This window comes from Henckelia pumila, chromosome 2, assembly GCF_033568475.1.
Source record: "Henckelia pumila isolate YLH828 chromosome 2, ASM3356847v2, whole genome shotgun sequence".
Lineage (NCBI taxonomy): Eukaryota > Viridiplantae > Streptophyta > Magnoliopsida > Lamiales > Gesneriaceae > Henckelia > Henckelia pumila.
This window is the reverse complement of record NC_133121.1, coordinates 104,546,472-104,567,000: the sequence shown is the minus strand read 5'-3', so window position 1 is coordinate 104,567,000 and position 20,529 is coordinate 104,546,472. Positions and strand designations below refer to the sequence as shown.

The window sequence follows — 20,529 nt, the reverse complement described above, 5'->3', positions numbered from 1 at the left end:
AAATTTATTATTCAGGTTAATTTTAATTCTTTTTAATCGAATTATTATAACAATATAATCGAAATCAAATCCATTTAAAAAAAAAGAATTTAAAATTTGATTTTCGAATTGACCTAATCCAATTTTCAAATTTATTCATTTATTTCGAATCGACTTAAATTGTGCTCACTCCTGTCACAAAGAAAGACAATTAGTTATTTATCTTCTTTTTTTATTTGTCCAAAAAAATATGGTAAAAATATAAAATGGGTATCCTTATATAAAAGAATTGGAACAAGTCATACTTCACAAAAAAAATATTTGATAGCACTGTGAAACACTTAATCCCAAAGAAATGGCTATATTTCTTTTTACATGTAGCATGGTTATTTAAACTCAACTAAATGCCTATATTTCTTTTTACATGTAGAAATCAATCAAAAAATGTGGATTTCAAGTGTAGTGATAAATATATGTATTTAGAGATGTCGTACAATGGTAAAATATCGTAGTGACGATCATTTCTAATGAAGTTGATTGATTTGATTGATTAAATAAATATGATGATATAATTATATACACATCTTAGTAGATAATCGTAAGATGTTGTAGTGACGATCATTTCCAACGAAGTTTGTATGAAAAACATCTTGACGTTCTATATACTAAAAACTAAAACTGTAAAATCAATGCAACTTCAATTTTTTAAGCAATTGCCATGAAATGTTTGGACGTGCAAATATAGCAACAGCTAACGTCTCACAGTAAGTTTAGGCCATCAAAAACCTTAGATCAACAGGAAGTGGATGCAGAATCAATCTGAGCATCCTGTTATCCAAGAAACTTACACAACCGAAAACTATTGTTCGGTCGACCCAAAAAAATCAAAGGTGTCGCTGAGACAGTTAATCGTGCAGACATGATACCGGAGAATCAATGAAAGCATGGTGCAATGGGGACATTGTTCAGGATTAACAATTAAGAAGGAAAAGGTCCATTGAAGCTGCTGGAAAATTTTCCAAGTGAGGCGGAACTGTTTTCTCTTGACCATTCACCATCTCCTGTCGCGGATTGTTTTACTGATGAAGATGCATGCTAGGGCAAGATTTCTAACTTCACTTGTATAAATGATGCACATGGAATCCATGGAACAATGTATTGAGGGCTTCGATAGAATCAAGCATTGCCTTGAAGTATTCACGGTGATAAAGTGAGAAGTGAATAACAGAAGTCTTGGCAATTATAAATCAAGAAATAAGCAAAACATTTAGTCCATTTTCATCATGATTCATAAGCCTTAACAAAAACCAATCACATCACCGATAGGCTAAGATTCAAATAAACACTGAAACTCCGAAGAGTCGAGTTAATTGCATTTCTAGACGAATCTATGATTTCAACTCCAACATTGAAGCCTCTGAAATCAGACAATAAAAAACAATATGAAATCCAATTCATTGCACACCAACAAAGATCGAGGAAATATACAGAATCCACCACAACAAAGAATCATCTCTAAAGCAATACCTTTGCACATGAATTCTATACAACACCTACTATACACACTGAAGAAGCAATCAACACAAAAGTATACAACAACAGCATACAACTTGTCCTGAGATATTACACAGATTTGATTGTCATTGGCAAAAGAAACCAACTATACCAGCAAACGCCAAAAAAACCACATTTTGCGGTCGATTTGCATCCAATATCTGCCAGTCGATTTGCATCTAATATCTGCCAATGCATCACATCTTCGTAACACAAAAACAAGACAAACAAAAAAAGAACCTTTTATCCTTTTCCAATTTGTTCAGCTGTCAGTGGTCAACGCATTTAAACCCACTGCAAACCCACAACCAGACTGCAAACAAGATGGTACAAATGATCAAATCAAGGGACAAAACAATCCAGACTTGCTTTTTCCAAACTTTCTTTGCCTTGTGATGGTTGTGGAGCCCCAATAACTCTGAAGAATACACTCCATTCTGGTGCATAACAAGCGAAAATTCTCGGCCCGATCCTATCCCAGGACTTCCATTTTCTTCAGAAACTCGGTTTTCTACCTCTTTTTCTGTGTTTATACTTCCCTTTTCCTTGAATTCTCCGAACCACCTTTTCTTGATCATCTTGAACCTCATGGCAGCATCCGATTTATGCCTTCCCATCGAACTGGACCCAGACCGCAACTTACCGTTTGGGTTCATTCTCAGCCCCCTGGGAGACCCAAAGACCTCCATTTCTGAGCCGAGAGCAGGACCTAGAAGTTGACGGAAAACCGGGTTAAATTCACCCTGCAAACAATGTGAGCTCAAATGCTCCAACCTCTTTTTCCCCGAATCGCTGTTAAAAACGTCCTCAAAAGACTCTCTCACGCTCTTCAAAAATGCCAAGCCTGCTGAATTCTCCCATGTCACATCGAAAATCGCGAAATAAACAAAAGGGTCCTCGATCAAGAAAGAGTAGGTGCGGGAGCGGACGGTGTGGGAGAAGGTAGAATGAAAAGCCGGCGTCTTTTCCAAACATTTCGAGGCAAGAGCAGCTAGGTTCTCGTCCCTGGAATTGAACTCCGCCAAAACGGTGGTGCCCTTCGCAATGCAGGCGTAGTGGAGCACATTCGGATACTGCACCATCATACAAATCCAATCAAACGCAACCCTTAACACCCAACAAAAAATAAGTAAATTCTTATTTCGTAATCCCCTTTTCTTTTCTGTTCCTGAAAAAGGAAAACCCAATTGGCTGGTTGCTTCAAGTACGTATACAATTGTGGGTATATCGAAATCGACACCTTTGAGGTAGGGCAACATGCGGAAACGGTGTCGAAAACGACAAAAAAAGACAAAATTCTAGGGCTTGGGAGAAATCGCTTCAGCCGCCGGAAAAGGAAAGGAGGCCTCGAACAACTTCTCCATTGGCTTGGGTGGTGTGGGGGACGGTGCAATCTCTATCGGGAATATTTCTCTTATTTTAATTTGTATATTTTTTTAGTAATTATCTTTAAATTTATCCGATTAATTAATTTCTAATAATATATATTGTCTTCAAAAAAAAAAAACAATAATATATATTGTCTGAAAACATATATCATGTATTCGTTTTCATGTTAGGTTGTCTCCAAAAAAAAAAGTTTTAATATGTATTAATCACTGCTTAAAATTATTCCAAGTTTCGATCATTATTATTTTATGTACATTTTATAAATTATGACACATTCATGTTCAAAATATTCAACCATAATATAAAACTATAATCTGCAATTTTGCATTGGAAATCACTCCATAACAACTGGATGGATTGTGAGTGAAGACTTAGAATTTGTGTTTGAATATTTAAACCGATAAAATAAGTATTGACTTTAGATTTCTATAGATTCAACTCAAAACTCGATTAAATTACTGAAATTTTTCTTAACAAAAACTGGTATCCAAGAATAATTTGGTCTGACTTTGTGTCACTATTTTTTGAATGACTTTGAGATTTCTATAATTTAAAAATGAATCAGGTTTTAGAATAGAATCCAATAGATTTTAGAAAATGCAAACGGAGATTTTGTTAGCCTATATTTAAGAACGTCGCATTTTGAGATTTTAGTTCTCTGTGTGGCGCCTTTGGTAAGCAATTCTTTGCTTGATAAACGGAGACTGTAACTTGCCTGGTTAGTCTTGTGATTGTCATTATGGACATGTATGTCAAAATTAAAAAATAATTCTACTTTTAAAAAATATATATATGTTAATTAAAAAACAAATTAAAAACAGATATCACGTGATTTTTCGAACTCACAATACGAATATGTATTATACAAGGAAATGTTCATAATTTATCGCGGCAGCACAACAAAACTGGAACTAAATCACTAGGCAGACGCAGAAAATCGAAGTTATTATCCCCTAATTTTATTTGTGTAAATTCTACTTTATGACGATTGAAATTTCAACAATATCTTCAACCTTAGCCACAGGGTGTGAGCTTCTTATTGCCTGCACCACGATGGTTGTCATCTTTCCAGTCGTCCCACGCCCTTGCCTTCTCTTGTGCCGCATCATCATCTTCCTCATCATCCTCGCCTGGCTTTGACTGATGATTGTCCTTATACCATGACGAGTTCGCTTCTTCCATGAGCTTTGCATTCTTCTCTTGCCATTTGTTCATAATATTCATCTCCTTCAACCCAGCTTCTTCGATACTCATGGTTGGCATTCTGTAAATGCGAACCATTCTTATTTCTTTTCTTTTTCCTCAAGCGCGTGTTCGAAGTGGAGAGTCAAATGATTTTTGTGTTATTAAGACTAGCAGCAGCATACCTGTGATGAGGTTGGAAAACTTGGGCTGCGATTCTTTCTCTCTCGCTTGTTGGGTTTTTGGAAATAAGACTAGCTGGCCCGAATATCATTGGTTGGTGCTTGTGCTCGTGAAACTGTGACACCTTTGCTCGACCTTCTAAAACATCTTGAGCAAAAGTTGCACATGTAATAGGAGTTGCAGGTTTAGTATATCGAGCCCTTGCCGAAGCATCACGATGCCAGGCTTCAGCTTTGTGGGTGCGCTCATTAAGAGTAGATTGTGAATAGTCGTCGTCCCCTTCCTACAAAAGGCGCTGTATCAATTCATACAAATCATATTGCAAAAGTTGAGCGTGGTATATGAAATAAACACAAAGTAGAAGATTCAGGTCGCATGCAGAAAACAATTAAATGTAGGAATCAAAGCAACCATGAACTTGACAACAGAAGGCAGGGGAAAACACCTATAGTCCTATACAATACTCAAATTTAAGAGAGTGTGAAGGGAAGCAAAGGAAGCCCGTGGCATATAATAATTTCAAAAAGAACGTATTCCCAAAATGTTGCATAAACAAGATAGAAAAAAATATGTATTACCGACTAATAGTCTAATACCTTGGACTGTTTATCCCTTACAGCTACGAGCATTTCTTCCTCTTTCTTAAGCATCTCAGACAAATCAAACGACTGTTAATATTATAGGCATGGGAGTAAGTAACAAGGACACAAAAGAAAGAAGGTAAAAATACATAGGACAATCTCCAAAGATCAGAAACATCCAGACCAACCTTACATAGTGCCAAGGAGATGGTGGTCATCCATGCCTGCAGGCATGCAACCGAACAATCATCATTATAATTCATGCAATGTTGTGGAAGGAAGAGGAGGGACAAACCAAAATAATGGTTATGAATTGAGCATTACCATTAAAGTGATGCTTTTAAGAATTAGAGCATCGATTTCAACAATTTTGACAACAATCACGGAAAAATGTGTTCTAACAAACAAGTTAACACTTCAAAATGGTGCAGAAAAGCAAGCATCAGATGGTAAAAAAAATGGGCAATTGCGAGGATGACTTTTCCTCATAATACTGACAGAGAGGAAAAAGAAATGACCGGTAAAAAATAAGCCTTTAGGCCAACATGAAAGTGCTGGCGTTAAAAAGAGAAGAATTTTCAGTCCATAGACGTCTGTTCAAGTTATTAAGACCATAAAATGGTGGACATTGTTACATTAATAAAAATGAATTCTCAATACACAACGTACTTCCCTTTCCTCTTCTCCAGCATCATCCTCCAAATCTTCTTCACCCGTCTCTATGGGAGTAGATAGTGCAGATGCTCTAGTTGAGCGCCCACGACGTTCCTTCCGTTCCTTTATTTCAAGCAATTTTGACTCAGCTGCCTTTATGCGTTTGAACCGAGCAATCTGAAGTAATTCCCAAGCATTAGATACGGAGGAGCACAATAACTTGTTCAATAAATCTAGTCGCAGTAACAAAGAGGGAAATGGAATTATGACGTTCAAGGAAACACGTCTGAGAAAGGATTGCCAACCTTCTTAGCTCTTTGATCAGCAGAGGAATTACTCCTTGATTGCATAGATGATTCCAGTTCATCCTCCGTCACTAGCTCCATAGCTTCACAAAATGAAATAAATTCCTAGACATGGCCAAATGAAATTCGACATTTACAAAAACATCAATAACTTCCTTAAGCACGTCCTTAAAGTGTGACCAATATCTAAAACCAGTACCTTTAACTTGGCTAGTGAAGCTTTAAGAATCTGAATTCGGTCCTCCTGTGAATTTTTTTCTGTTAACTCACCAAGATAATATGGAACCTGTATCAGAGACCATGAGTTAAATACTTCTAAATGTTAGCTTTCAGAGGTGACCAATTAATCTGATTATCACAGAAATGTAAATCAGCTCGGTTTTTTTTTTCACATTTGCAAGAAAATGTGTCTAAAGATTAAAACAGAAAACAAATCCAGTACATTCACCACTCATTTAAGACTAATTTGCCTTTCATGACGGTTCAAAAAAGTATTCAACACCTACAAGAAGATATTTGAGGTTGGTAGTGCTGATATCATCCTTCGTCTCGTTACACGAAAATAACCCCAACTTTCCAATCATATCCTCGCATTTCATCAAGAGCTCACATCCATTTCTCACAGTTTCCTGATAATTATTATCAAAGAAAACGAAACAGAACTGTGAAATTGTAATCAAAGGAAAAGATAGCAGAATATAACACACATCTTATACACAGTCTTTCTAAAACCTGTTCGATTGAAGAATCGGACGCGATTTGGTGAATCTTTAGAGCCTGCTCGAATAGAATTGGCAACGTATTGTCCTCCATCTGTAATTCCACAATAGCTTATTAGGTTTTGCTACTCATGTCTTTGATCCACTGTAAAGACTTCGTGACCAAAAGCCTTAATCCGCTTCGGTTTTAATACAAGATTGAAATGGACATTTAAAATGGTTGTTTTTCTACATGAAAAAACAGTCAAAAGTAATGCATGAATGTTTGGAATAATTGTTTATAGACGTCTGAGGGTGGAGACGGGGCGTGGTGAACACACAAATACAAGTCTTCACCTAATTCCAAATCCCACACACTCTTAGCTTTTCCAAAAATATGAAATGTCCACTTTGAAAATTTAAAATTTACACTCGCCAAAATCAGAAACCAATCCCACCAAATTCAAGAGCATCATCAGCACACAAAGAACAACTTTCCGCAGTTCTAACTAATTGAATCGAGAATCTCCCACTATTTACACATGAAGCTCCAAAAAAAATATAATTAGATGCTCAGCAGATGTCATATCAGAAATTCCATTCAGAACCGCATGTGACCTTCCAAATAAAATAATTCCCACAAACTTCAAAATACAGATACACAGAGCATGCACAAGGTTAAGAAAACTGACCATTTAAATTACCATTTGCTTGGAGAGTTAGATGCTGCTGTTTCCAGATCTCAACGGCACAGCAACGGAGCTACTTTGGAAATTAAGATATGGTGGAAAGAAGGATTAAATAAGGTACAATGAAGAATGAATCTGGCAATTGGACAAGATGCTTCAACTTATGCTTCCTCTTCTCAAGCTCTGCCGGCGGATTCAGCAAATGTTGGAGAGAAGCTGACACAGCCACATAAATGATCGATCAGAATCAAACCAATAAACTGTGGGAAAAACAATCAGAAAGAAAGATACAATTCAGAAACAGTCATGGAGTTATGTAGCAAGTCATCGTTTTATTTTATCTTCGAGAATCGAGATGGATACCAAGCGAAGAGCGGTGGAGGCAAATGCAAAAAAATGAATTCCGGTTTCATTGATGCTTATATCTGTGCTGGAAATAAACATGAGTCGTTGAATACTTGGACACACGCCTGGACCTTCCGCTGATTGTCTTTTTTTTTTTTATAAGAACCTTCCGTTGATTGTCTAGGTCACCTGGGTGGGAATGTTTGTCCTTTCAAAAAATTTCGCATGCAAGAGCGGTCAAAATTTTGGCTTAATCAAACAAACTGAATTAATTCGGAAATCCGGTTAAGTTAATTCAAAAGTTACTGTTTTTTTTAAATTGAATTATGTTTTTATTTAAAAATTTTAAGACCTAAATTATACCATTTGTTTGTGCTTGCCTTTATATTTTGGTATGGCCGAAATGTAACCGGGAAAAATTTCATATTTATATGTTCCCTTGTCCAAGAAATGTTATATATATATATATATTGAAAAGCCTTGATTTAAAGAAATCTTAAAAAACTATTAAAAAAATCGGTTAGGTAACCAAAATAACCGATTTTTATGGGTTAGATATTTAGGGCTACTGAAATTTTTGGTATTGAAAAAATAGATACCGATATCAAATTTCAGTATGCCAAAACTTCGATACGATAAAAATTTTATACTGTTTTTACAACAAACTTGACATTGTACCGAAATTATATGTTAAAAAAAACTGTTGAGCACTGTTTCTAACCAACGATGAGAAAATAATGAAGTTAGCTGGACCCAATATAATCTTTTGCAAATGCGAGGAAGTGAAAGATTGAAGCATATCTGGCTCATTTCTATGCAGAGAACAATTTTTGGTTTAGTGCATTTCTTAGGTGACAATGAAAGAAAGATTGTTAGATTCACCAAATTTAACATCTGGTGGTTCATTGGATGTATCCAGCCATAACTTTTTGTGAGATTACGTGAAATCTTTCCAGTTAAATTTTAGGAGGTGATCGTTGTTTCAATTGAGTAAAACAAATATTAACCATTCCATCAAAAAAATTTCATACGTGCAAATTAAAAAGTATGTTTTAGTTTCTAAATATAAATCAATTCCTCAACTAAACTTGCAATTCACGGTTACTTATAAACAAGATTTATAAGATTAATTAAAGCAAATGTTTTAAAATAAAATTGTATGAACTCGAAACAAGATATAAGAGATGGACGAAATCGTGTATCATATGTTAAGCAATTTTCTTAACAAATACATAACGTAAAGGGAAGAATAAAAGCCAAAATGAAGAAGAAACAGCGGCACGATTCCCTTCAAACCAAATAATCTTCTAATTTAGCTTCGACTTACCACAATCTGCAGCAACCACGCCGCCGGAAAGAGATGGTCGGAATCGTCGGAACTCTTCTGAAAGAGGCGATGAGCGGCTGAACCGGCGCGGCGACTTCGCGGGAAGAGCAGATGAGGGCTTAGAAGTGGGAGAGAAATGGGCAAGCCCTGGAATCATTTATCTTTAGACAAAATATAAATATAAATATAAATGCAAATCAAATATAGCAGAAACTAGTTGTAATGACCCATTTAAAACCTCTTTAAAAATAACCTTGTTTACTAAAAATTTTACAATATAACTTTAGAGTCCTATCGCCACAAGAATTTGGGCCGATTTGAATTTCAAATCCTCACCTTAAATCTTCCATACATGCTTAAGTTAAATTCACGTGAGATTTTAAAATCCATCTATTCGATTCTTGATTTCGCTTTTATCTTTTCCAAATTTTAAATATATTCGTTACACTGTCTTTTTTTTATTCTTCTCTCGCTAGATCGTTCGCTCCTCTTGCACAAGACTCACTGTGCATCGATTTCCAAACAATCGTCTACTTCCTCTGTTGCATAACGGTTGTCTCTTCATCCTTAACATATTTCAAAATTTTTCCTAAATAATTTCTCGGTAATATGAAAATCAAATAAAATCGAAGTGTTGATTGACTGAATCTTTATGTTGTTTTTTCCCCTTTTGCGCACTGTTTGCTTTTGTGATCTAAAAACACAAATTAGAACCATCAATTTTGTTGCATTTTACATAACTTTGTCCGTGATGAGATGCCGGAGATCCATTATTAGATGAAGTGAATCAAGAATTAGGATAAAGAGCTATGACTAAAAATGATTCGGGTGATCAAGAAGAACAAATAATGACAGTTCGAACAACAAGAGAATAGACGATGTTTCGAGAAACTTTGGCGATGCAAATGTATGAAGAATATCAAGCTCGTCGAAAAATTTAGCAGTTGAAATTTTCTCGTGTTTTCTTTCCTAAAAATCATTGTTTGAAACTTCTCTTATGAAAGTTTTTTGTTTTATTTATTTATTGCTCCAACATATTTTATCAATTTTTTTTGATTAATATATTTTACTAAATTTTGATTTTATTGTACTGTACAGTTATTGCACGAAAATATTTTTTTATATTACTAATATGACAAAAAAAATTTGAAGTTTAATAATTATAATAAGTTATATATTTGTTTTTTAGAAAAGGATAAATATTTTGTTTAAAGTTTATTTATGTAAAGTTAGTATTTAATCCAATTAAAATAAATAAATTTAAATTTTAAATTAAGCATGGTTATTTTGTAATCATAATACTAATTTTAATTTCAAAATATATAAAGAATAATATATTAGGATCAAAATATATAAAGAATAATATATTTCGGGCAAAAGTGCCCGGAACAGTGAACACTCAATCATCGATAGGATCATCTACTCTGCGCCTTGTGTACAAGTTATTTTGTTTGATATAGTCAATAACTTCATCTGCCGTCAAATACTTCACCGACTGCCCTCTTGAAATGCAATCCCTGGGAATGGAAACTCGAGTAGTGTAAGCTCGAATTCATTGGATCAGTACATGTTCAGAGTGGGCGTTTTTACCTCAATCCTGTGGAACTGATCCCATTCGGTACTACTTCATCGACAATCTTAATATTATCCTGCAATGAATTATGTTGATCGACAGAAAACTTCTTTGAAGATGCAGAGAAACTTTCAATGCTTCTGGAAAATGATATAACCTCCGTTGTTCCACACAATTTTGGAGCGACTAGAAGACACAAGAAAAAGGATTACCTTGAATTCATTCAAAATACCATCATTCAATATGATGTTCTCGATCTCTTGACCATCTCTACGAATGCAAACCAACCCAAAGTCTCTACATATAGTTTTAACCTGAAAATAAAACGTGTATGACAAAACTGAGCAAAATGATAGTTTTAACTATATGCGTATACAAATTATTTTAGACATGCACATTTTTGTATTAGGCTTCTTCCTCTACTCGAGCGTGTTGCACAACTTTACCTGTTCATGAATCCAAACTCCCGGAAAGGTGAAAGATTCTAATAGATCAGAACCACAAAGAAGCATGACTTTGAGAGACTCTACGAAGAGAAGACAATTTCATTAACTTGACATGTAAAAAAGAGATAAAAATGATAACTTTATAATGTTTGCAAGGAAGATTTATTTCCCCATCAGAAAGCAAACTTGGAGAACAGTAAAAGTCCAAAAAAAACAAAAGAGTATACTGACGAATGGGGTTTCAAGTAGGGTTTATATCTCACTGATATTTCGTTGGGTTTACCCTCTTTAGAAAATGGGATTTGTTTGCAATTGACACACAAACAGTAAGAAATAGAATAAAAGGAAATCAATTTACCGTGGGATACACATCCGCTCTCGCATAGAGAAGTCCTAACTCTAGACAAAACTGTCAACGTGCGCTGGTAGGTATCCTGACGTGCCTATTGACAGATGGAAACAATCAAAACGACAGAAAAAAGTACCAATTAAATTGACGTAGCAGAATCATGAGTAAGTAAATCCAAAATTTCAAATTTTGATGTTTGTGTGCTAAATATTTTTAGTCTGTTAATGTGTAATATCCAGAGTGAGAGAGAGACCTCCCATGAATCAACCATGATAAAGTTGGAACTTCTACAAGCGAGATCACACATGGCAACACGATGCTTAGCATGTACAAGATCCTGAAATTTAGGTTAGAACATAAGCAACTGATTTGTTCAAAATCCTGATGCATATAATGAGATTTGGTGAAAGTTGTTTTTCCGTACACCCACAACAAGCAGGCATAAAAAATCAGTAAACATTATTTCTTAAAATTAAAAATAAAAATAAAAGTTGAAGTTACCCTATTCTACATTTTGATCAAGAGTTGATGAAGTATTTGAAGAGTTTAAAAAGCCAATAGGTCAATGAAGAAAAAAAAAATTAAAACGACATGGATTTACTGATCACGAGTAAAAACCATTACCACTGTTATTCTCAGGGAACTAGCCACCTCCATTATAAATATTATTTTTCAAGTAGCCTCGGCAACTAATAATCTTATAACACCTTTTATTTGGTATTTTCTTCATCCTAGCATCTTCATTAATCTTAAAATTATTCTAAGAATGGTAAGTCGCCCAAGCTGTACTTTCTTTGACGCAAAAAAATCAGGGAATGGGTATCCGTATACCTCATGGCGCACACCCGATACCTACCTTCTTTTTGTATGCATCATTTACAGGTGAGATATAACCACCAAGGACGCAAAAACCTTGCGAATTTAATGCATCTCTTGCAAGCTCTGACCAAAAGAACAAGAATTGTTGGCAAAACATCAACAAAATAAGCAACAATTAGCACAACTACCAATTTCACCATAACAATGCACGTGAGCATGTATTCCACTGCAACTAACCCAAACTATTGGAGCACTTCTACTAGTAGGAAAAATAAATGAATAAATAGACGCAAGAAACAATAGCAACACAAGAATTTATCATCATTGGATAAAAGTGGGGAATGAACAAAACAATATTTTATCATTGAAAATGAGATGTCTTACCAAAACAACGCAAATGCATGAATGTAGGAGGATTGAAACTTCCAGTTGCTATCAGTACCACATAAACATTTCTCCTGAGACAAATAGTTCGATTTAAGAAGACATAACCAGAGGGAGCTAGGATTCATATGACCATATTTTTAACTAAACTATCAAAATGGAATATAGGAAAAGAAAAAGGAAAGATCCGTATGCGAGTCAATTTAACTAAATTTAGCTGAACTAAATTCCTGATCAGAAACAGAAAAATTATAACAGGAAAAAAGATGAGCAAATTTTCATCATAGGAAACAAATTAAAATTCGTAAAAAAAAAGGCCTAGTAACTAACTTACTGTGTCTCAGAACTAGATAAACCGTCTTGATTGATGGATTTCAAGGTTAATTTATCCTGCGGTAGAGCTATAAGTATAGAAGGAACTAATAAATCACCAAGCAACAACAATGGAAGAATTTAGGCAATAAAAGACTGAAACTTTACATACTTAACATTCACTATCTGCAGGATATTGATTTACCTGAATCAAGAGCTGACATCAAATGGGGGCGAGAAGACTGTAATGATTGTAACTCATCATCTGCAACGTCATACGATCCCGATGCTGAGATGCGTTCCACGCTTTCGATTTCAGTTGTTGTCATTTTAACATAGAAATATGACTCCAAATCCCACAAACTCTTCCAAACATATGAAATGCCTACTTTAAAAAATGAAAATTTTGGCAGATATTCGAGATTATCACAAGCAAATATTCAATCTCTAGCAGAAAACTCCTAAGCCCATAACTATGACAATAAAAATGTTATCATAAAAAAGTGTCCGGATCAAGGGCATAGCCAGAAATTTTTTCGACCATGACTGACCCTTGGCGGGATGTTGGTCGTCATTGAGCTTCCACTAGAAAAACCAACTTATTAATTCATTGAGTTTTTAGAAAACTAACTGGTTTTATACATCCAACAGTAACAATGAAATCCCAAAAAGCACAGCGAAAAGGGAAAAAATGCAAGATGAAAAGAAATTTCTATACAAACTATAAATTGATGACAACCCAAATAAATACAACAAAACATAATCTCAATAATAGTCCAAGTGCTTTAAAAAAATAATAGTCCAAGAATTCAACAAAAAATATCTCCACAAATAAAACTTGACTTATCCAAACAAATAAACTTAAGCATTAACAAATGTTCAACAATGAACTTTAGTAGTTGACGAGATATTTAAAAATTGACTATTTCATAGCTCGGAATTCACTACAACAATTCCATAATTATTGAAATATCATTAAATCACCAAATAATTGTTATACTGATTCAACCACAATTTATAGGTTTGCTAAATAAACCTCAAAACCAATGAAATCGGGTACCTACAACATTAACTCAATCCTTAATCAATATTGGTGCGATAATTGAGTCGAATTCAAACTAAAAAGCGAAGGGAATAATTTATTCTCACCAGACAGCCTACTAATTTAAACAATAGGTTGAAAATTGAGCTAGAAATGCCCGAGACTCGAAGCTAATTTGGGAAAACTTTCCGGCAGCGCGGCGGTGCTCAGACTCACGGCGGCAGTTGCTAAAATTGACTGAAATTTGAGGCTTTTGACACCCAAACTTGAAGCAAACTTATAATTGTTTGAATCCCATGAACACGACCCAAAAAACAACCGAAAAGTTTCCGAAAATTTGAAGAAAAGCTCGAGTAGAAATGAAGCTACGTTCCTTGGTTCGACAGGAAAATTAGTATCGAAAGGAAGCTTATAACATGAGGAACAAAAGACCTCATTCAATTTTCATTTTTTCGCAGGCGGGGAGCTATCGGCCGATTTCGAGGGGATGGAGAAATAGAGATATCCAGTAATGAGTTGATGACCCGACGGGTCATCAAACAATACATAACTTATGGTTATGCCCTATAAAAATTTATTTAGTTTTTTTTCGAAATAACGAGGTTAATTCGAGAAATAATACTAAAGATATAATTAATAAATCATATATCGATATTTATATTAATTATATAATCATGTTTTGATATTATATCGAGAGATTTTATATGAAATGTAACACAATATTTTGATAAATGAAATTTTTGTATTAAATTCTTCGTAGTGTAAAATTGATGTACAAATATTGTTGTACATTTACATATTGGACTATCATTTTCTCATGCCCGCCCAAAATGCAGGAAAATTTAAAGTTTATTTTTTACATTTAAAATTTAAATGGGCACACGTATGATTTATTAAATCATTCATAGGGTGCATACGAATGCATCTTTAGTGAATTATTCACTTGACTCCAGTTATTCTGGATTTAGGAGATATAACTCTTATTCTAAATTCCTACAAACGATCACATTGAAAACTCATTTGTCTTCGAGTCTTTCTTCAATTTTTTAATCAGGTCCATGTATGAATTGCTTGTTCCTCGTCCAATTTGCACTAGAAAAATAGAAGAAGTTTTACTTTGAGATTGAACAAAGAAGATAACGACTCGAATCCCTATTAGTGAGAGCCTGAGAGGGGCAGTCGAAATATTCTAGGAAGAGGTAAGGGAATTTTCGAAATTCTCTTGCTTAGGGTTTTCGAAAATCTTGATATATCATGTATCAAAATTTTTCTTTGTGTACAAGTTGTGTGATACGATATCAAAAAGTTACTTTTTTCACAGTTTAAACAGTCACACCGACTTACTAAACTTCAAAATTTCTAAAAATGGAGTAAACTCCTTTATAAGTTAAAGTGTTTGATCAGAATAAAATCCATGAAGTTGTAGTATATGATATTAATTTACATAAGGTAACTTTTTGATATCATACAAATTAGGCAATCGTACTTTTTTCACTGTTTAAACCGTCACACCGACTTACTAAACTTCGAAATTTCAAAAAATGGAATAAACTTCTTTATAAGTTAAAGTGTTTGATCTCATCAAACTTACTTATTCTAATTCAACTCCTTGAAATAATTATCTCAATCAGTGTTTTCAAAATCGAACCGGACCGACCGAGAATCGGTCATTGGTCCGATCCGAAACACTTCCAAAAATCATTTTAACGGTTGAACTGCTCAGAACCGGTTAAAAACCGGTCAAAAACGATCGAACCGGTCAAGAATTGGTCAAAAATAGGTTCAACCGGTATTTCGATTTTTTTAATTTTTTTAAAATTAGTTTTTTTTAAATTTTAAAACATTAATTTAATATTTTATTATATATATATATATATATGATTATTTGGAATTTTACATCGTTAAAAATATTATTTTAGTATTATTGGAGTTTTTTTAATTAATTAATTTATTTTTAAAATTATATATAACTATAATTAATATTTTGAATATATTTATATCGTCATTTAATTTTTAAAATATTTATATAAATCTTTTAGGTTTTTAAAATTTAAAATATATTGTTAATTATATTATATTATATAAACGGTTTTTCGGTCTGACCATCATGTTAAAACGGTCCAATCGGTTGGATCGTTTTTTCAAAGTAAACCGATTCGATCATCGATCCGATTATGAAAACATTGATCTCAATGAAAACAGGAAACCAATGTTTGTGTGATCCTCAATAGTTCAGTGATAAAGCTAGCCGTGAGTTCACAAATCTTTGTGATTCAGGACATCGTCCTTTTATGCGGGCTTACCCTAATTTGCCACATTTCATATATCAACATCTTGATTATAAGAATGTCATAATTCATTTCTGAATGGACCCATCGAATTATGGTAAGAGAATCTAGTAGCATCGCCTCACGATTCCCTAGGTATCACTGATAGTGCCTACAAGAACCAATTGATTATGGTTTGCTTACAGTACAGTCTCTTTATCTCACATATCCCGATCGAATCTGCAATCATTGGTTCATCGAGGGTTGCATGCAAAATTAGATAACGATGTGATGCATATTTGAGAATACATAGTGGCATCGTATGGGCAATTAGGAAATCCCTTTACCCTAATGCACATCTCACACTCTGGTCAAATATTTCATGTACTATTATTTCACTAGATCACATAGGATATCCACACCTGTAGGTGAGCGGTGAATTCCATAATACAATCCACTGGCTCCTATATGTGTCGCAACTGCACCCAAACTCGATACCTGGTGACCCTAACGAAATCAGTAATCGAGTCAAAGTAAGTTCTAGTATGTAGAGCCTTAGTGTTGTCCCAGGTCGTAAGAACTAATGGTGTACAACCATAACTATGGACTTATCCACTAGATGAATGACAACCATTTGGAAAGTCCAAAGGAGAGTAGTTCAGTGAATCCATCGTATGAGTACAAATATGCATGTTTGAATATATTCATTACATATCAATGAAACGTGATATACATCATCACAGATTCTAATCTCAAGTTCGAGCAGTCCTTATCCTTCTTTTGGATGGCCGAATTGACTAGAAACTTATTTAGATTATACACTGATAAAAATATGTCTTCATGATTATCATCACATGTACAACATCATATTTATTTACTATAGTATATTCAAAGTCTTTATTTTTGCAGCTTGCATGGATATATAGAGCCCGTTTGGATTTTGTAGTGATTTTTTAAAAATAAGTGTTTTTTAAGCTATAATTTTTTGCTTTTGAAAAATCTGTTTTTGATTTAAAAAAGTGCTTTTTTAAGCATTTATTTGGTCATCCAAACACCTTATTTTCCAAAAAAGCATTTTTTTTTAAAAAAAGTGCTTTTTTGGCCTGAATTTTGATACCAAACGGGGCCATAGATGTAAATGAACCTAGCCGCTCGTGAACTATTCGGAGCTCGATTCGATAAAAGTTCGTTTAAGGAGACTCGTTAAGATAAACGAATCAAACTCGGGCTTTATGATATTCGACTTGTTAGCTCGTGAACATGTTCGTTAAAATGTTTGTAGGTCAGCTCTTAGATGAAAAAAATAATAGTTTTGATATTTGATTTATAGATTTTACATTTTTATATAAAAATCTATTATTAGAATAAAATCACCAATTCTAATAATAAAATATATTTTATTTAATATATAAAATTTATTTTTAATAAATTTAATGAATATTTAAATTTATTAAGTTTGTTTAGGCTCGAATAAACTCGTAAGTCGTGAATATATTCATTAAATAAAGCTCGAGCTCGGTTCGATTATAAATGAGTCAAGCCCAAACATTCAAGAGTTCGAATCGTCTCGATTATATCCCTGCATGTGTATAAAGATAAAGTACATACCACAAATATATATATATAATGTAAATTTTATTAAAATTTTAAAATAAATATTGTTTACTAGACTTGAGTCAATCAAAATCCTCGGTCAACCGTTGGCTCACAGGACATCTACTCTAACAGTACAATCACTCTAATTCGATTTAAGCAAAATCAAACCGTTTTTTTAAAAAATATATTCAAACTGGATTTCCAAATAACCTAATCGAATTTTCAAATTTATGCGGTTTAATCGATTATTAATTAGCTCACTCCTACACAAACTAGATCACAAGGTACCGTTTGGTACGGTGTATTATTAATCTATGTATAACTTATTTTATTCAATCTCGTATTCTTCTTGTCATATTATTTATTCATCCATTAATTATTTATTTTACATCAATCAAATCATTGAATTTAAATTACTATATTACCCCTTATAAATAATATTATTCATATTTTATTTATTGTTAAAATGACAAAATGGTAATTTATCATTTTATATAAAATTTAATCAGTCATATCAAATAAACTATAATATATCAATTAAATCAAATACTATATTAAATATAATTTCCTTGTTTATTTTTTATTGCATTATATTACTTATCTATGTATTATTTATTTCATCTCTCAAACCAAATAGTAAATTTATCACTACTTTTGAACAATATATATATATATATATATATATATATATATATATATATATATAAGTAATTGTGATAATTTGGAACAAGTCACACTTCACAAAATATTTGATAACAATGCGAATCACTTTAAATAACCATAGAAATTTCATCTTACTTTTAGGGTAATATCTCAATGATCCACTAAAAGTATAAACCTCCATCGGTTATTGATAAATATTCATGTTGCATGATAAATATTTACAATTGGATGCACATCAGCAATTTTAAGACAATGCTCTTGATGTAGCATCTGATCATCTCCCAAGTCCCAACTAATTTTGCTGAAAATTGGTTAATTAAATTAATAATTACGATGATAGAATTAGATACACATCTTATTAGACAGTCATGCAGTAGTGACAATTGTTTCTAACAAAGTTTTTATGGTACATTTGTTTGCTCGACGTTCTATCACTGCAACTTCAATTTTTAAGCAAATTTCCATGAAATGTTTGGACGTGCAAGTATATCAACAACTAACATATATCTGGCAGTATGTTTAGGACACCAAAACAAATTGGCACCAATGTCCTAATGTAAACATCTAGTTTAAGACACCAAAAAATTGACACCAACATCCTAATACTTACCGTAAGATGTTTGCGTTGACAAAATTTTTTGAAAAAAATGTTCAAAAATACTTTTTTGAAAGTAATCTCAGACAATCTCAAAATTACCTAACAGGGAGTAAATGCATGCAGAATCAATACGAGCATTCTCCTATCCAAGAAACTCACACAACCAAAAACTAAAGTTTGATCGCCCCAACAAAACTAAAGTATCACAGAGACAGTCGCACGAACACAATACCAGTGCATCAATGAAAGCTTGGTGCAACGGGACATTGTTAAGGATTGACAATTAAGAAGGAAAAGGTCCAACTAGAAGTTGCTGGAAAATTTTCGAAGTAAGCTGAAAATGTTTTTTCTTGATCATCTCTTATCGCGGATTTTTTTAAGTGATGAAGATGCATGCTAGAGCAAGATTTCTAACTTCACTTGTATAAATTATGCGCATGGAATACATGGAACAATGTATCAAGGGCTTCGATGGAATCAAACATTGCCTTGAAGATTCATTGCTCGTATTGATTCTGCATGCATTTACTCCATAACAACTGGATAATTAGTTGTGATTGAAGAAGACTTAGAATTTGTGTTTGAATATTTAAGCTGATAAAATAAGTATTGACTTTAGATTTCTATATATTCAACTCAATACTTGGATTAAATTAATAAGAAATTTATCTCAACAAACTGTTATCGATCGAAGAATAATTTGGTTTGCCTTTGTATAACTATTTGTTGAATGAACGTGAGATTAATATTTTTTAAAAATGCATCAAGTTTTAGAATCCAATTGAATTTTTAAAATGCAAATAGAGATTTTGTTAGCCTAAATTTAAAATGTCGCATTTTGAGATTTCAGTTCTATGCGTGGCATCATTGGTAAGCACGAAGCAATTCGTTGCTACAAACAAAATATAAGGTCATGATTTGTACATTAGAATGAAGTGAGATGACACTAGTAGAAAAGTGGGTTTTTACTTCGCCAATTTTTACTTCGGCATTCAATAATTACGAAGTAATATATAACTATCAACTTCGGTAATAATACTAGCGAAGTAAACACACACCTTTTACTTCGGAGTTAAAAAACACGGGCTTCACTAACAATTTTAAGTAAAATTTTACTTCGGCATATTATATTTAGTGAAGTAATATGATTTAAAAATAATTTTAAATTGAAAAGTTATGAAGTAAAAACATTAATCGAAACCCAGTAGTTTAATCTCCCTTTCACCTTCATTTTTTTCTATCTCCCGTAAAAAAAATCCTCCAAACTCCCGATTCCCTTCTTCATCAACCCTAGCGTCCAGCGGCTGCAGGAGATTATCCCTCGTCTTCCGCCTCAGTGGAGTTGGAGTTTGATGCCAAGGTGTTCCGCCACAACTTGACTAGGAACAAGAACTACAATCGCAAGGGTTTTGGGTAGAAAGAGGAGACTCTCGAGCGAATGGGTCAAGATTATACCCGTATTTCGCAATCGTAAGGTGTTCCCTGAATCGAAGGAAAAGAGTTCAAATCGCGCGTTTGAAGCTGATGCTCGAGGGATGTTTCTCAGCGTGCGAATGCGCTTGGATTCACGCCTTACTTCACACCCTCTTCAGAA

At 33.5% G+C, this 20,529-nt stretch overlaps 3 protein-coding genes across 8 annotated transcripts; all 3 read right to left on the bottom strand.

Annotated features, from left to right (window-relative positions):
* Window positions 1-1,538: 1,538 nt before the first annotated feature.
* Window positions 1,539-2,921, bottom strand: LOC140883826 (phytolongin Phyl2.1-like). Its single transcript, XM_073290418.1, has one exon. It carries the CDS (start codon window positions 2,790-2,792, stop codon window positions 1,803-1,805), a length of 990 nt encoding a protein of 329 aa, XP_073146519.1. The 5' UTR covers window positions 2,793-2,921; the 3' UTR covers window positions 1,539-1,802.
* An 812-nt stretch (window positions 2,922-3,733) lies between these two features.
* On the bottom strand, window positions 3,734-9,059 carry LOC140880776 (PP2A regulatory subunit TAP46-like). 4 transcript variants are annotated; one of them, XM_073285527.1, is made up of 11 exons: window positions 8,887-9,059; window positions 7,218-7,474; window positions 6,560-6,640; window positions 6,334-6,456; window positions 6,027-6,113; window positions 5,828-5,932; window positions 5,538-5,699; window positions 5,057-5,092; window positions 4,884-4,955; window positions 4,290-4,570; window positions 3,734-4,186 (listed from the first exon to the last, which is right to left on the bottom strand). In XM_073285527.1, the coding sequence occupies exons 2-11, from the start codon at window positions 7,218-7,220 to the stop codon at window positions 3,937-3,939; spliced, it is 1,200 nt and encodes a 399-aa protein (XP_073141628.1). In that variant the 5' UTR covers window positions 7,221-7,474; window positions 8,887-9,059; the 3' UTR covers window positions 3,734-3,936. The 4 variants fall into 4 exon arrangements, with proteins under 4 accessions (XP_073141628.1, XP_073141626.1, XP_073141630.1 ...); XM_073285525.1 differs by having other exon boundaries at window positions 7,218-7,430; XM_073285529.1 differs by having other exon boundaries at window positions 7,230-7,430.
* Window positions 9,060-10,205: 1,146 nt separating this feature from the next.
* On the bottom strand, window positions 10,206-14,337 carry LOC140881091 (nicotinamide/nicotinic acid mononucleotide adenylyltransferase-like). 3 transcript variants are annotated; one of them, XM_073286114.1, is made up of 11 exons: window positions 13,919-14,337; window positions 12,975-13,157; window positions 12,792-12,858; window positions 12,458-12,531; window positions 12,111-12,196; window positions 11,508-11,591; window positions 11,264-11,348; window positions 10,906-10,985; window positions 10,672-10,773; window positions 10,477-10,535; window positions 10,206-10,403 (listed from the first exon to the last, which is right to left on the bottom strand). In XM_073286114.1, the coding sequence occupies exons 2-11, from the start codon at window positions 13,096-13,098 to the stop codon at window positions 10,286-10,288; spliced, it is 879 nt and encodes a 292-aa protein (XP_073142215.1). In that variant the 5' UTR covers window positions 13,099-13,157; window positions 13,919-14,337; the 3' UTR covers window positions 10,206-10,285. The 3 variants fall into 3 exon arrangements, with proteins under 3 accessions (XP_073142215.1, XP_073142213.1, XP_073142216.1); XM_073286112.1 differs by having other exon boundaries at window positions 12,975-13,154; XM_073286115.1 differs by having other exon boundaries at window positions 12,975-13,058.
* Between the last annotated feature and the right edge of the window lie 6,192 nt (window positions 14,338-20,529).

Excerpts from the sequence above, each read along its gene's own strand:
- LOC140883826 (XM_073290418.1), bottom strand. The coding sequence starts at position 2,792 with ATGTTGCCCTACCTCAAAGGTGTCGATTTCGATATACCCACAATTGTA.
- LOC140880776 (XM_073285527.1), bottom strand. Across the intron at positions 5,093-5,537 it reads CTGGAGAAGAGGAAAGGGAA|GCATGGATGACCACCATCTC; the intron begins GTACGTTGTGTA and ends GCATGCCTGCAG. Across the intron at positions 4,187-4,289 it reads GTTTTCCAACCTCATCACAG|AATGCCAACCATGAGTATCG; the intron begins GTATGCTGCTGC and ends TCGCATTTACAG.
- LOC140881091 (XM_073286114.1), bottom strand. The coding sequence starts at position 13,098 with ATGACAACAACTGAAATCGAAAGCGTGGAACGCATCTCAGCATCGGGA. Across the intron at positions 12,197-12,457 it reads CATGCATTTGCGTTGTTTTG|AGCTTGCAAGAGATGCATTA; the intron begins GTAAGACATCTC and ends TCTTTTGGTCAG. Across the intron at positions 11,349-11,507 it reads TCATGGTTGATTCATGGGAG|GCACGTCAGGATACCTACCA; the intron begins GTCTCTCTCTCA and ends ATCTGTCAATAG.